Source organism: Puntigrus tetrazona, chromosome 24 (genome assembly GCF_018831695.1).
Source record: "Puntigrus tetrazona isolate hp1 chromosome 24, ASM1883169v1, whole genome shotgun sequence".
Classification (NCBI taxonomy): Eukaryota; Metazoa; Chordata; class Actinopteri; order Cypriniformes; family Cyprinidae; genus Puntigrus; species Puntigrus tetrazona.
In genome coordinates this window covers 19,186,775-19,203,356 of record NC_056722.1, presented here as the reverse complement: position 1 = coordinate 19,203,356, position 16,582 = coordinate 19,186,775, and the positions used below count along the sequence as shown (strand labels likewise).

The following is a 16,582-nucleotide window of genomic DNA, read 5'->3' as shown; positions in this document are numbered from 1 at the left end:
ATATTCTGCCCTCCAGTTGTTTTGTTCTGCATTAAAGGGCACAAGGTGACAATGGAGTGATCCTTTCAAATGGGCCACATCAGCACATATTCTCATAGTACATAGTACCCTGTCAGCGAATACACAAATGTGATCTTCATATTTCACCTATATCGAGCATTCTCCAGAGAAAAACAATGACCCAGAAGACATTCACATTGCTTCACTGCCGAGTGCCTTAAAATCGTGTTTCCTCAAATGAAGTAATGCATGAAATTAGCACTACCCTATATCTTGTAGCCTCAGCAACTTACTTTACGCCATCTTTGCATTCCCTGCAGGAATGAGAGTGTAGCAACAGCAACAGAAATGACTACAATACAGAGGTACGTTTCTTTTCATTTCATCAGTATCAGCATATATATATATACTGGAGACAGCAGAAATGAGAGCATTATGACAGTGTGTCTTTGGGGTTCAGGGTCAGAACAGAAGCTGTTTTTGTCTGTGTGAGGTTGAAACAGATTAGATGGCAGATTACAGTAACTACTAAACTGTCCATCCATTCCTGTATGTAGTCAATCCTATTATGGGACTCACCGATCAGGGTTCATTGTACCCATTTTTTCTGCATCAGACTGACAGATTAACCGTATGACTGCATCAAGGGTTAAACAGTCATTCTGTCAGATGATCGAGTTCTCTGTGTATGTGCGTACTTGTTGTTAACGTAGTCTATAGGCATACACAAAGAGATTAAAATCATTTTTTATTCTCATACTTAAAAGATTACTTAAACGCATACAAAATAATTCAAGCAGATTAGATCAGAGTAGAACATAGCTTAGCCACATCATTTGATCACTTAATCACGTAATACAAAACTATTTATTTAATTTCAAATATGTATGAAACAATGCAAAGGGGAAAATATAATATATTGAATGTTTTGCAAGCATAGAGAAACTATGTACTGTACAGTGATATTTGAACGTTAGTAGATAGCTCCTACATAAGGTCACCTTTTCATAAAATTAGTGATGAAGTCAATAGGAAGAGGAAAGACAATAGTTGAGTTCCTTTCCGAGGCGATCTCAGTGAGCGTCTGCATGTAGCGCAGCTGAAGCGCAGACGGAGACTCTGACATCACGTTCGCTGCGTCCTTCAGAGCGCGGGAGGCATTCATTTCTCCCTCTGCTGCAATCACCTGTTTTACCATAGATTAGAACACACTTAAATATATTCATTTTACAAAGGCAACACTTCAGTGGTCAAGCACTTCACCACAAATTCATTCTTCATATAAATACACTCCCAATTCACAGTCTGGCCTCTGGCACACACCTTTAATTACTCGGAAATTTCCATTGAGCAAATCCAGTTTGTTTTTCCGCTGTACTGTGCCATAGTGTGAGGACATAAAGACTCAGGTTTCGAGTCAGGAATATGACTCACATTATTGTAGTGTTTATTGAGAGAGCTCCTGCTGTGTTTCAAGAGGAGGTCAGGTTAGCATCACTGAACTATTGTGTGTGGATGGATTAAAAAGAAAAGAAAACAGATGAATGGTGGGTGGATGAATAAACGATGTATGGCACTTCTTTTTATGGGGATTGATTGATCAGTATATTTAAGTTTGTGTGTGTGTGTGTCAACTAGTTAATTAAAAAAACATTATATAAATAATACATTTAAAAAAGTATATTACATTGAATTAGCTGTATTGGTGTGTGTGTGCGTGTGTGTGTAAATAATTTTTCCTTCTTGAGAAATATATGTATCTATTATTTTATACACACGCAAATGATTTAATTAAATGTAAAACAGTTACATTCATTTACTAACTTTAATTTAATTTGTGTAATTTAAATTATATGTAATGTAAATTATAATATTAAATAACGTTATATAACATTTGAATTACACAAATGAAATTATTTAATGTAACTATAGTATATTTAATTAATTTATGATTTATAATTTTATATAAATTATTATCATAATATATTAGAATAATACAGAAATAAAAATAAATTATTTCTATGTAACTATACACGCAAATATATATCCACAAGATAAAATAACTACATTTACAGTCACAAAATATATACATATATTTCATATTCTGTATATTTTAAGTGGTCAGTCATCACAAATAGCAATAAAATAGGCTAATGTCTTGACCTGTAAGTGCTTTACTGGTCTGTAGGTCTTGTTTTGGAAATTGGTTGGCTTAAGGGGGTTATAGTTCATTTACACTTCATGAGCGTATGTGAGGGGCTGCAGGTGTTCATCCACCAATCAGAGAACAGCGTGTCTCCCCAGACAGACTGAACACAAAGCTGCAAAGCTGATAAGACTAAACTTGGCAGGCCCGGCAGAACAGACAGTATAGCATGTGTTTGTGAAGCATGTAACAATCTTTCAGTGCTCAGACACCCACCTTGGCTCTGGCGTCTCTGGTGGCCTCGGCCTCAGCTGCCATGGCTCTCTGCAAAGTGGTGGGCAGTTTGACGTCTTTAAGCTCAACCCGTTCCACTTTGATACCCCAGTTCTTGGATGCAGTATACAGCACAGCCTGCCAGGCAAAAGATGAAACCATGAACAGTGTTTATTTAAAGCATTTATATGCTCCTGTCCAGAAGAAAATGTTGAAATACTCTTAAAAATAAAGATTCCAAAGATTTCTTCAATTATGCCATAGAAGTAACATTTAGATTTCTCTTAAAAACCTTCCTTGTGGAATGGAAATATTCCATGTATGTTAAAGGTTCTTCATTGACCCATACATGCCAATAAGGACAGTTTTATTTTTAGGAGTAAAACAACTAAAGATTTAGAGTTGTTTTCAGAAAGGGTTATCTTACCTCCATCTGTTCAGACATCTCCTCACGATCTTTTAAGATGTCTGCCAGACTCTTAGTTCCCAGCATGTTTCGTAATGTTGTCTGAGCAATCATCTGTGTGGCATGATTAGCATTTTCCACTTTGGTAATAGAGACAGTGGGGTTAAAGACGCGATAGTAGACCACTGCATCCACCATGATAGTCACTGAGTCTTTGGTCAGTACCTGAGAACATGTGATACATGTCACATTATTAAAAAATATTATGTATAAATTGAAAAAAAAAAATAACAAGATGTAGATGTTTTCCAAACAATCACTCACCTCCTGTGGAGGGATGTCAAAGGACACTGTCCTTAAATCAACCTTCCTAAATGTGTCTACACACGGTATAATCCAGAACAAACCTTTGCAAACAATCAACAAAAAGAACTTCTAGTTATGACTAAGCAAAGCAAAAAATTTTGTATTTTTTTTTTTTTTTACAAATTTGTGATTTTAAGAATAGTAATTAATTACCAGGTCCTTTAGCACCACCTAGGAGTCGTCCCAATCTGAATATTACTGCTCTTTCATATTCCTGGACAATCTTTTGACAAAAGAAATACATAGGATAATATATATATATATATATATATATATATATATATATATATATATATATATATATATATATATATATATATATATATATATATATTTTAATTAATGATGAAAGTGATTTTCAATTTGAGGATCATAATGTTTATGTTAGATCGTAATGTTTATGTTATGTTAGTATATTTTACATTAGGTAATTTTTTTCTTACCTTCATACAAAACCAGACTGAGACAGGAAATGTAAGAAAGACGAGGAAAAAGGAGAAGAAGGTAAGGAGGTATCCACAGAATCCGGAGCTTGTGGATTCACCACCATCTGATAAAAAAAAGCAAGAGGTTTGTCTCAAATGGCATCAAAATTAGCTGAACAAATATATTATTAAAAAAAGTAAGAAACAGAAGCACAGCAAACCTGACTGGAGTATGACTTTTGTGTCATTGTCTTCATTTGCTACAGGTTCAATTTTGTTCCGGGAAATCTCACTCTGAGAAGGCAGAGCTATAGACATGGTTTACGGTTTTTGTCTTCTGCTGGTGAAATCTAGTTTCAGTGAGATATTTAGGTTGATTTAAATATGTTCTCGTTTTCCATTACCGCCCATTTTCACACACAACATGGAACTTTGCATGGTATGTCTCTAAGCAACACAACTGAGCGCCTGTTAAACCTGAAAGTCGATTACTTGTTTACTCATTTTTATTTGAGGCCTTATCATATATCATTAAATCATCTTTTTGTTTACACATTCTATAAACAACAGTTTTTTCTGCACAATCAGATGCATAATGTATTTGAACATACAGAATGAGGCCCAAATTAAATATTTTTATATATGTGATATTAATAAATAAAATAAATTCATAATATTTATTCTAGAAAGAACTAGAAAAATATGTGTGTATATATATATATATATATATATATATATATATATATATATATATATATATATATATATATATATATATATATATATATATATATATATATATATATATATATATATATATATATATATATATATATATATATATATATATATATATATATATATATATATATATATATGCATATATGTATGTATGTATGTATGTATGTATGAATGAACAAAATTGACTAGGAAATATTTTTAAAGGTTTATCCAACAAAGTGATTGACGGCTGGGAAACACGCCCACAGCAGACAGCGCAGCTCCTATTGGACATGTGCGCACGCTGCACGCTGCTCTGTTTATCCTCCAGAAGCGGTTTAATTCCGCTATGAAAGCGTACTTTAATTATTCCAAAAGACGTAAGAGGACATTTAAACGTAAACGTCGTCAGCAAATGTAAGTGACGTGAAATTTAGCCTACTTTATGTGTTTTTCTGTGAGGTGCCTTTGTTCCAGCTGTAGGAGACGCAGATGCAGTCATTAACACGCGGCAAGACATTATATTGTTTTTAGACGCTGCCACCTTTACCGAAATTAGGTAAGCACAACTTTTGTTGATCTTTTTTTTTTCACACTGTATACACTCAGAAACTGAATTTCTCTTATTTTTAGACTGTCAAGAGAACGCCAGCAGGTTCACATTATTATAGCCAAGAATTGATGTTTGACATGTTAATAGGATTTCCTTTTTTCCAAACTCTTTTCCTTCGGAAATACACATTTATTTATTTATTTTGTATTTCCCAAACAATATTTTTATGTTTAATCGTTTTCTAATGGATAAATCTATTGATTCCCTTCAGTATTCAATAAATACATATTATTAATTCATATTATCTTTCACCAATGAATAAGACTACTGTACTAAGATTTGTTTGATTTGTGCTCACAGTCGAAAGGAAATCGTATCTATATGAACCTTTTTTGGATAAAAAGGTAAGTCTAAGCCTATAAGTGGGGAGGTATTTTATGTTATCAACACAGCAAGCTTTAACACTTTTTTCTGTTTTCAGGGTGGTTGTAATGGGCCACAGGGGACCGCTGCAATTGTCTGACCTTTGCAAGCTGTATAATGAGGAGTCTGTCCACACCCTATCCTCTGTGTTTGAGCATGAATGGGAAAAACAACAGAACTACAATGAGGTAACCGTGAAGATACACAACAGACAGACTCCTCTGTTGTACTTGTTTTCATTTTGAAAAGCATACTTTTAAATTACATTTACTGTTAATATTTTATTCATACAGAGGTTGGACTTAGAGGAGAATTCTGGAATAGAGTCACTGCTGGTCTCCAGAAAAACCAATACTGGTTATTCTCTCCTTTATGCAATATGGGTGACATTCCGTCCAGCCTTAGTAAAAGCTGCACTTCTGAGACTGTCAACTGATATTTTTAGCATTTTAGTTCCTTTGACACTCAGGTATGACTGTGATTTTGATTTTGAAGTTGTTTAAAAATGCAGTTAAAGCAATTATATTGTCAAATATTATTGCAATTTAAAAAGAACAGTTTTTTGCTTGAATATCACGTTTCAGAAAAATAACTTCAGCATTTAGGCACCAATTAATAATAATTGATCAAATCACTAAATCAGCATGTTTAAATGGTTTCTGAATGATCACGTTACATTGAAAACTACAGTATTGGCTGCTGAAATAGTTTTTGTACATGTTTTTTAACCTCAGGTGGGTGATCCTGTTCTGTGAGAGGCAGGCTGTGTTTGACTGGGCAGGATACACACATTCTCTGGTGGTTTTGGGAGCAGTTTGCTGCTGTGCTGTTTCTCAGCATCACTTTGAGAAACATAGCAGGATAATTACAGCCAATACACAAGCGGTTCTAGCTGGCTTCCTCTACAGGAAGGTAAAGGTCTAATTAATTGTCTCATTATCTCAGTCAGTTTGCATTCAGTAAAGTATATCAATTTCTTTATATGCTGAAAGGATTATCTTCTTTATTCCATGCTTCATGTTCCCTCCATTTCACCCCCTCCTATACATTTAAGACATTGCCTTTTTCCCATAGTTCTCAACAGCAATCAAACACCACTCAGGGGACAGATGCATTAAGGGAGGTTGACAATGTGACAGAGCTCGTGCTCACATTGGCTTGTCTTTGGTCCAATCCCCTGAGAGTGGCTCTCTGTCTGGGCTTACTGTGGGGAGAATTGGGTCTAGGAGTTCTAGTGGGGGTGGCATTGCTACTAGTCCTCATCCCTGTCAACTCTGCAGTAGAGCACAAAGCCAAACAGCTTCAGGTTAGTAAGGCCAGACTGCTCAAGAATTCCTTGGGAGTTAGCATGTTTAAAATAAGAGGTGAAGCATGCTCAGTGTATTTCTGGAAATGGCTGATATGTTTTAAAATCTTTGTTTGTTGTTCCTAAGAGAACTCAGATGATCATCAAGGAAAGGAGCGAACAACTCATCAAGGAAATGTTGCATAAATACCAGGTTTTTTTCTGTTCCTAATCCTTACATGTGATCTTGACATTTATAGGCCTAACTCTCTTGAATTTGTTTCAATCCTAATCAGAGCTGATTCTAGGATTTCAGTCTTAGGATGGCTCAGTCACGTATCTGAGCATGAGCTGATTTAGATTGAAGGAAAATTCAAGCTTGAATGACTAATTTTTAAAGTCAACATGAAATCCAATTGACAGTTACTGACACTTAATTTTTCAGAAAATGTTGCAAGGTTTATTTATATATTTATTATTATTTGACAAAATGTATGCGTCCTCATAATCTTTAACCAAACAAATGAACCTCTACTCCTTGCAACAACTTCTCTCTGATGAATGCATCCGCATGAGAACAGAACAATAATTCCTGCCCTTTTGCAACCTGTCACTCATATGAGATCTCAGAAGTTATCAAACAACACCTATCCACTCAGTTCCCGAAGGACTAAATCAAGTCCTGCTCTGAATTTTTTTTTTTGTATTTGAGAAGCTGTTGTGCTGTTGAAAGACAATCCCAACTTGGATTTTGTGTTGATTAAAAACTAACAAACAAACGCAATAGCATCTCTTTGACTAATGGTTTTATTTTTGTGATTTCACTTCAGTGTAAAGTTCTATATTAGCTGTCCACATACAAGGCATTGTTAATATGCATAATTTTTAAGTGCCTAATTAGAAATAATAGAAAATTTAAAATGTTAATATTTTCTTTAATTACATGTCATGTTATATTATAGCAATAACTGAAGTGTCAAACTGCTTAAAAACGTTTGAAACAAAGGAATAACATACATTAAGGTTCATTTTAGGTGAACCATCCTGACTTCAATCTGTCTTTGTGTAGGCCCTGAAGCTTCTCACGTGGGAGTCTTGGTTCCATGAAAGAGTTACAGAGTCACGAGCCAGAGAACTGGAGATGCTAAGAATTCTGGGATATCTGACAGCATTCTCTATGCTCAACTCTATCTGTTTGCCTTTCCTGGTGAGTGCTTGATATTCAGGACAAATATATTAACAAAAAAACTGATACTACTTTACCATATTCATCAGCAAGATGGGCTGACCATCATTTTTTTGCAGTGCTAGTAGTTATCTTACTATATAATCAAAATATTTCATATCCTTACTAATATTCAGTTTTTCACTTTACTACTGCTAAACTACTCTCTGTGAATTTGGCTTCAAATTACCTTGCCTCTCTTCTCCAGATGCACAGGGGCTTACTAAGTAAACAAATCCACAGAGCTCTGAGATTAAAACCCAAATCAAAGTCTTTCATAGATTACAACCTGAGGTCAGAACATTTTGGTCCTCATCATGCCACTCTTTCATCAGAATGGACATGACCTGTCACTGGACAGATGACCTTAATAAATTCTTTGACCCATATTTCCCATGCTCTTTAACTTTCTGTGCAGGTTGGCTTTTCTAGTATTGGTGTGTTTGTGCTGGTGGATGATGGGAATGTTCTCACGTCGTCTCAGATCTTTACATCCCTCTGTTTCTTCAGATTGCTCCGCCAACCTCTGCTGGAGCTCCCTGGGCTCTGGTGTGTTCTCAAGCAGGTAGCATGCATGTGACATAACATCAAAATGTTATTGAACATCTTAAGTCTAAAGTTTCTTAGTATTTTATTAGTATGTGTGTTCAAATTAATTAATCTCAGCATAATTTATGCAGGGACACCTGTCTGTTTGCCATCTGGATAAGATCTTTCTTACAAAGGACTTGGGCACTACTCAGTTTACTACAAAAGGTAACATCACCATATATGTGAACTCACTGATGCATGGAGACAAGTTTTTTTTTCTTTTATTATGATGGGGTGGGGGGGGTAAGTTATGAAGTGTTATGAAGTCGGTTATGTGTTACAGAAGAGCCATCTGATGGCTTCCAACAGCCATGTGACAGGTAAGTTTGTACTTGTTTCTTTGCATTTTATAACATTTATTTATTGTTTTATAATTTTGTAATTAATCTATTGAACAACCTCATGTAAACACATACCCCCTGTTTCACAAACAAGACTTAAACCTAGTCCTAGGCTAAAATTAAAGGACTGTTTATGTCACTAAAAAGCGTCTGCAAAATGACTAATTGTAAATGTAAATGTAAAATTTCAATCTGAGCTGTTTCAGTCTGAAAGAAACTTGCACTGACTGATCCTAAAACACTCCAGTGCCTTTTTTCTTAAAGGGATAGTTCAACCAATTTATGAACATTTTATGTTTATCTACTTACCCCTGGGGTTTTCAAGATGTGTGTGGCTTTGTTTCTTCAATAGAACACACACTTAGATTTAACTCAAACCTTTTATGGTCTCTCAGTCATATAATGCAAGTCAATGGGCACACAATCTTTGAGAGAGAAAAAACATGCATAGACAAATCCAAATGAAACCCTGCAGCTCATTTTTGGGAGAACTATTCTTTTAAGATACACACCAGTAATGCTTCTTTCTAAGGCGAGTTTATGAAAATTACTTAAATGTATATGGCTTAATCCTGGCTAAGCCCTGTCTATCTGCCCTGTCTGACATCAGCCCTTAGTCTGCTAAGACATTTTCATGATTTAAAGAAGTCTCATAGTTTTACAATCATATTGTAAAATATTATTACAATTTAAGATAAATGCTTTCAATTTCAATATATGTTAAAATATACTTTTTTTCTGTTATCAAATCTGAAATTTTAGCTAGCATAATAGAAATACAAATGTTTATGTGCATGTTACCTTATCCTCTGACATTTGATTAGGCAGACTCCAAAACATTGGGTAAAGCACAGTGCATGACCTGACCCGGCGCTATTGGTTGTCCAGTACATATCCAGCATTAATATATTACAATTGCTTTAATCCAAGACAAACATCAGTGCATTTAAGAGCATTAGCAGTGCTTCTGATTCTAATATCTTTCTGATCCCCTCTGAGAGAATGTATCATGCTTTTCTTACACTGTGTTCTGTGTACTAGAGTGGCCTTTGCGGTTTAGTTATTAAGGTTAGTGCAGGTTAAGAAATTATGATATGTGTAGAAACACAGGCTGGGTTTGCTGGTCACAGGATGATGGGGACCAGTAACATCTCTTTGGAAAACCCGAACAGTGTTTTCTTTTTGTCTCACATTAGTGAGCTGCTTGGTCTTCTGATGCTTTTGCTGCAGTTTTACCTCAAGCACACTGTATCTTTTATAGTCTAAATATTTTTGATGTATTGATTTTTACAGGTGTAAAGATAAGCACAGTCATTCTGATGAGAAAACTGATCGCAATCTATCCCAAAAAGTATGTACCAAAAATTATTTTAACTTTTAAAATTTGGTAAATAATTCATATGTGAAATATATAATATAGTATTAGTGTAACGATGTGGTCTTGTCTTCATAGGGCAGTGGAAAGGCCTTCAGGGTGTATTTGAGGGCTTTCAGCTGGCACTGGGTGTCAGTTTCCTGGCTTGTCTATCTGTCTGTGTGTGCTGTTAGTTTAGCACAAGATGGCATCCTGAGTGTATGGACAGGTGAAGCCAAAGAAGTGCAAGGCCTGGAAGGTTGGAGAGAGCTCAGAAACTCAAGACTGTCTGCATACGCACTGCTCGGACTCCTGCAAGGTTATTGTCAACCTGCAACTTCATATTTAGGAGTGAAAGGAATAGTTCACCCAAAACTTTAAATTACGGCATATTTTACTCACCCCTAAGCCATCCAAGGTGTATATTACTTTCTTCTTGCAGACGAACACAGTCTGAATTTATCATATGTCCTCTGCAGATCAATGGGTTTTTCTAACAAAAAAATTTCAACCCCTCCGAAAGCATATAGGTTAGTTTTATAGGTCGTATACACCTAGTATGGCTTTAGGATTGAGTGAAATATTTCTTTTAACTCATGCTTTTTTTTATTGCAGCCTTCCTTGTGTGCTGTGCCGCCTACTCTCTGACCTGTGCTTCTCTCAGGGCTTCTCATGCACTGCACTCAAAGCTTCTGTCAGATGTTCTTCAATTGCCTGTGCATTCCCAGAAGACTCACATGAGACGGCTGCTGCAAGCGTTCACACAGGTGAGTTTTGTCCCCCAGGAGGCAGTGTGGAGCAAAGTTCAAAACAAGTGAACCGAAAAAAGGGCCTGTTTGATTCCCAGAAGTAGCAGGTCATCAATCCCGTGGCCTTGAGGAAGTATGTATGTATATTATACAACAGATACAAGCAGATATGATGGAAAATCAAGATAGATCTTCCTTAATCCGGTTTTAACAAAAACAAACATTGTGATCTCATGTTGGATTAGGATACGCAGGTGATTGATGAAAAGCTGCCCAAACATTTGCACAGCTGGTTGAAGAGTCTTTTGGACATACTGTGCAGCATCACTCTGATCAGCTTCATCATGCCTCTTTTCAGCCTAGCTGTCTTCCCACTGATAATCCTCTTCCTCCGTATTCAGGTACATCAGTTTTCCCAGAAACCTGAAGGTTTATACTTAAGTAAACTGCCATTTAACATCAAAAAGAAGATACAAATGGTTATTATACATGTATTAACATTTCTTTTTCTTCTTTCAGTCAAGCTTTCCTTCAGCGCACATGGAGGCAAACCCAGTTGCTTCTCTGGAGCATGTGACACAGTGTGTTGAAGCTCCACTTTCTGGGCCAAAACATAGGGAGGTGTGTCTGACACACTGCCTCCAAGCCTTAAATCAAAACCTGCTGGTCAAGTACAACAAAATCCACACAGAAAGGTTAAAGAAGTTTTTAATTGCATTTTGTTTGTGTTCGTAGTCTATGAAGGATTCGGAGAGGTCCACTCGTTGTGAATTAGCTGATTTTTATTTTGTTTTTTATTGGATAAAAAGCACAAACATTGAATTAAATCACCTAATTAATGAACAGTGAATTTAATGATGAACTTTTTATATTGTTTCACTTGACTAGGGCAACTCCAAAAAGTGTGTACACTAGGGGGCGCCATTTGAGTGATTAATTCTCATTTCTTTTGCACCTGTTTTTGGATTCCTTGTATTTTCAAGCCAATAAAATAATTGTACATAATTATGTACAATTATTATATATATATATATATATATATATATATATATATATATATATATATATACACACAGTATATGAAATTATTTGTTTTTATATGATATTATTTTAGAAATATAAACATCTACTAAACATGTCAAATAAACATTTATTGCAACTTAATACAGCAGCTTTGATTAGTGTGATTTTTGACCTGTGTGCAGTCGGGCTGCGTTGCGGTTAGATGGCTTTGCTGGGATTGTGTTATTCGTGGTCAGTCTGATTTTGCTGGAGAATGAAACAGACTCAGGGCTTGTGGTTCTGGCATTGATCTGTGCCTTCAATGTAAGTTTATCTGTTCTGATACCTAACTTAGGTTTTGTTTGATTAATCCATAATGATTATGAATACATTTTGTTACAGATTAAAGAAGCTGTTCACCAATACCCTAAGGCTGTCTCTGATATCAACATGGACATGCTGAGCATGCAAAATCTTTGTGAATTTGCCAAAGTGGAGAAGGAGGTACAGGCTAACATAATACATAGTCAACAAGTAAATACTTCTTCTCTTTGTGCTTGAGGGTTCCCACCGCTCCACACTTAACCCTATATGGTCAAATTCATTGTGAACTAATATCCAAAGAGGATGCCTTGTCACCTCTCAGTGTCCCTGGATATCATTTCCTCTTAAAGCCAACTGCCCCGTTCTACCTCAGGCAGCATGGAGTAACTCGTACAGACCACCCAGTGACTGGCCCCAGCACGGAGAGGTGAAGTTCACGAACTTTGAGTCTGAATCCTCTTCTAATTTCATACCAGCTCTTAGAGGAATTAATCTCACCATCCGAAAAGGGGAAAAGGTAATATGAAAGTTTATCTTTTTGTTTTCTTGCCTAAGATTTACATACTGAAAAACAATTATTAATAATTCAATATTAATTAATAATTAGCTAGCTTATTTATTTATAAGCCTAAGAGTTATTAAATATATTATTATTTATTATTTGCAAACCTAATAATGAATCAATAACTAATTAATATCAGTATTTAAAAAAAAGCTGATAGTAATCAATATGTGATTTGTTTTATTTTGATTATTAATGTTACTCTCAAATATAAAAATCCATAAAATATATATTAGTGCTGTCAAACGATGAATCACAACTAACTGAATCCAAAATAAAAGTTTTGTTTTCGTAATATGCATGTGTTCTGTGAATATGCATAATGTATAAATATGCATATACAGTATATATTTTGAAAACCTTTTAACTTATTTACATCTCTATTTTTATCCATATAATTTATATTATAAATAAATGTATTTGATATATAATCATTTTCTGAAAATGTACATGTGTATATACAGTACACACACTAATATTAATTATTCATCTCTATTTGCTGTTAATTTATTAGTAGTAGTAATAATAATTTAGCTATTTTACCATCATTGTTATAAGGGTAACATAAGGAGTTATATTTTAGAGTTACATAATGTATTCATTTTAAATAATTTATTTAAAATTCAGTAATTATATATCATATTTATTTTATTTTTATACTTAATATATCCATATTTCAACCTCAGGGTGGTTTTTACTTGTGCATATGTAGATTGGGGTCGTAAGCCAGAGAAAGACCGACACAGATGTTTTGGTTAGCAGTCTGTTCCGGTTAGTAGAGGCCAGGAGCGGCGCTGTGCTCATTGATGATGTAAACATCGCCCGCGTGGGGCTACGTGACCTTCGCAGCTGTCTGCAAATCATTTCTCAGGTTAGTCAAACAGCTTCATATTTGCATACAAGAGAATAATATAGATCTAGCTCGATCCAGGCACAGCAGCAACCATCAAAGACTGGAGGCGAAGGAGTGTTGACAGGTAATAGAACTATTTCACTGGGTGTGGAAGGAATGCTCTCCAATATTATGTGTGATGTAAAACAAGATTGACCCAGGCTCCGCCAGTAACAAGCATTATCCAGGTACTGCAGTCACTAATGAGTTATGGTGTCCCGTGTGTTACAGGTTCCCGTCCTGTTCTCTGGTCCCCTGAGGGCTAACCTGGACCCGTTCGTTCAGCATACTGATGCACAGGTGTGGTTGGCTCTGGAGCTCTGCCATCTGAAGGAGCGTGTTCGACTATTACCTGCTCAGCTGCTGCACCCTGTACAGAGGACCTCCTTCGCTTTCAGGTGTGTGGGAATCAAGTCTTTATATGCCTCGGGCCCATTTGACATCGCTCCAGTATATACGTGATCTTCATTCAGTTACATAATTGGTTAATGTAGAAAATATTGTAGCATATTGCAGTGATACTCAACTCAGGATCTAGGCAGTCTATTATTTATTTATTACATTTTTTCAATTAAATTTACTTAAATCATAATATTAATTTTAGATAAAATTGCTTTATAAATTGTCAAGTTGGGTGCCATGTTATTTTGTAAATGAAAGAAATAATAAATAAATAATAGCCAAACAAATTATACAATACAGAAGTTGTCTAATAAGTCAATTTGATATAATACAAAATATAAAGCCAGGTACATAAGTTATAAAAAAATAAAATGTTACAAATAATAAATCATTAAAAATTAAGAAAATCATTAAAAATAAAATAAATATTTATTAAAATATATATAACATTGAATTAATACATCTAAAAAAACAGGATCACAAACAACTTTTTTTATTTGAGTATAAAATAAATCAATTAAATGAAATTTGCAGACTGGGTGAAAATAAGTACTTTAGCTGATTCATTGTTTCCAGCTATTTAATATGAACTTCAAAATTTGACCAATCTGGCTCAAGCCCTAGACCATTAATAATAGCAAGTAAATAAAAATGTATTCAACTGAATAAGAAATGATTAAATATTAAATAATGTGTTAAATATTTTATTTATTATTTTTATACAAATAAAAATCAATACAGGAAATAATAAACAGAATTTCACAGATTACAAGCACCGCATTTGATTTATTAAAAATCATATTTAAAAAGTTGTATCTTAATTTTGCAGCATAAATAATGGAGCCAATTTGTTGTTTCCCAAACGGTTATAAAGGCTGCTTATTTTGCAGCATGAAACGATTCACGTTCCGTCTGGAACCAATCATGAGTCCAGGTCTGGACCACGGCTCTGTTTTATTACCTCATGAAACAATATAGTTTTCTCTATGGCAACCTTTATGTACTGGCACAACAAACAAGTGGTTGTTATGGGTTAAATATTTCTGTTTTTGTGTTGTGAAAGCTTTGGCCAGAGGAGGCTGCTCTGTTTGGCCAGAGCCCTGCTCGCAAGGGTCAGAATCGTGCTAGTGGAAGAGGCCCTTCCTTGTGTGGATCTAGAAACAGAGGACCTGCTCCGACAGTTGATCCACACAGAGTTTAAAGACTGCACTGTGCTGTGGCTCACTCACAACCCGCTCACTGTCATGCACACTGACAGGTCAGGAGCAACTGTTCTTTATATAACAAGTGAATTATCCTGTCGTTAAATGTCAAATATTCCAGTAAGGTATTTATGACCTGTTGTTTCTCTTTCAGGGTGCTGGTTTTGAATAAGGGACAAGCTGTGAAGTTTGACGCCTCTTCCACCCTCCTCCAGCAGGGGTCGCTGTTCAGTCAATGAGACCAGCTCTTATGTCCAATTATTATTCTGTTTGCATTGATTTATTATTTTGCCACTAATAAAAAAAAGTTTAATGAAAAAAAAAGTTTCAAGATTGCTGTGTGTTTTGACAAGCGTTGATATTTTTGACACTTTTGATGCTCTGTTTTCAGTGCTTTACAAGAAGCATATGGAAATTGCACCTGCAATATCATAAATAATAAGCAAGAGAGCAGCAGGTCTTCCCTTGTGAGGACTGTTTGTGGTTACGCACAGCGGCTGTTTAAGCTGTTTGTTGACACATTCTCATCTTCTCTATTTCCTTTGCTGTTATTGTCAGTTAATTACACATTAGGTTGCATTAAGGAGCAGTTTTTTCACAACGGTTTTCCACATTGCAACCGACTCTTTCATTACAGACTGTTTGGGTTAAAAAAACAAACACCTGTAAATTCTGTCACCATGACCATAGTTTTAATTTTGTTGTTATATTTAGTTTTTAATACACGTATGGAAATTTCTGATTTAAAAAAAATAAAATATAAAATCTATATTTTTCATGTTCTTATATGAAATCAAATCAAAATTGTTTATAAAGCATAATAAAAACAACAGTTACTAACCACTGACAGCACTAAAGAGGAGAAAAATGATCAATGACAAATCTTTTTACTTTAAGGATAGTTACAAATTTTGGAAAAAATGTAACTTTTTAGATAACTTTTTATAAATCTCTACTCCACAATCTAACCGCTTTAAAAGATCATTAAAGAGATATAGGAGTCTTTTCACTCAGACCATAATCGGTCACCCTTTATATAAGGTGGCCTCAACTACTATGTACTTACATCAAAAAATGGGTATGATGCATTTATTGTGGTCGCATTGTAAAACTTGCTGCTATTGAGATGGGATACAGGTAAGGTTAGTGATAGTTTTGGTGCTGGTTTAAGGGTGGGTTTAGGTGTAAGGGATGAGTCAACAGTGTAATTATAAATGTAATTGCATATAGGTAACGCTGTACCACATATACACTGTACCAAATGACTCATTTAAATGTAAGTTCATCATAATCAAGCTGTGATGACACAAACACATGGGTCACTCTCTCAAACTCTTTAAA

General features: G+C 35.0%; 2 protein-coding genes across 2 annotated transcripts; one reads left to right on the top strand and one right to left on the bottom strand.

Moving 5' to 3' along the window:
- Positions 1–783: 783 nt before the first annotated feature.
- Positions 784–3,947, bottom strand: zgc:112408 (uncharacterized protein LOC550260 homolog). Its single transcript, XM_043225717.1, has 7 exons — positions 3,838–3,947; positions 3,635–3,741; positions 3,345–3,414; positions 3,150–3,232; positions 2,847–3,050; positions 2,423–2,557; positions 784–1,186 (listed from the first exon to the last, which is right to left on the bottom strand). Exons 1-7 carry the CDS (start codon positions 3,932–3,934, stop codon positions 998–1,000), a joined length of 885 nt encoding a protein of 294 aa, XP_043081652.1. The 5' UTR covers positions 3,935–3,947; the 3' UTR covers positions 784–997.
- A 724-nt stretch (positions 3,948–4,671) lies between these two features.
- abcc13 (ATP-binding cassette, sub-family C (CFTR/MRP), member 13) lies at positions 4,672–15,604 on the top strand. The gene is made up of 23 exons (XM_043225716.1): positions 4,672–4,895; positions 5,250–5,293; positions 5,371–5,500; positions 5,606–5,781; positions 6,047–6,224; positions 6,367–6,618; positions 6,746–6,811; positions 7,667–7,804; positions 8,241–8,387; positions 8,503–8,578; positions 8,697–8,733; positions 10,048–10,105; positions 10,208–10,427; positions 10,724–10,875; positions 11,103–11,258; positions 11,377–11,552; positions 12,063–12,183; positions 12,262–12,363; positions 12,557–12,700; positions 13,458–13,616; positions 13,869–14,035; positions 15,103–15,297; positions 15,396–15,604. Exons 2-23 carry the CDS (start codon positions 5,271–5,273, stop codon positions 15,478–15,480), a joined length of 2,958 nt encoding a protein of 985 aa, XP_043081651.1. The 5' UTR covers positions 4,672–4,895; positions 5,250–5,270; the 3' UTR covers positions 15,481–15,604.
- The last annotated feature ends 978 nt before the right edge of the window (positions 15,605–16,582 follow it).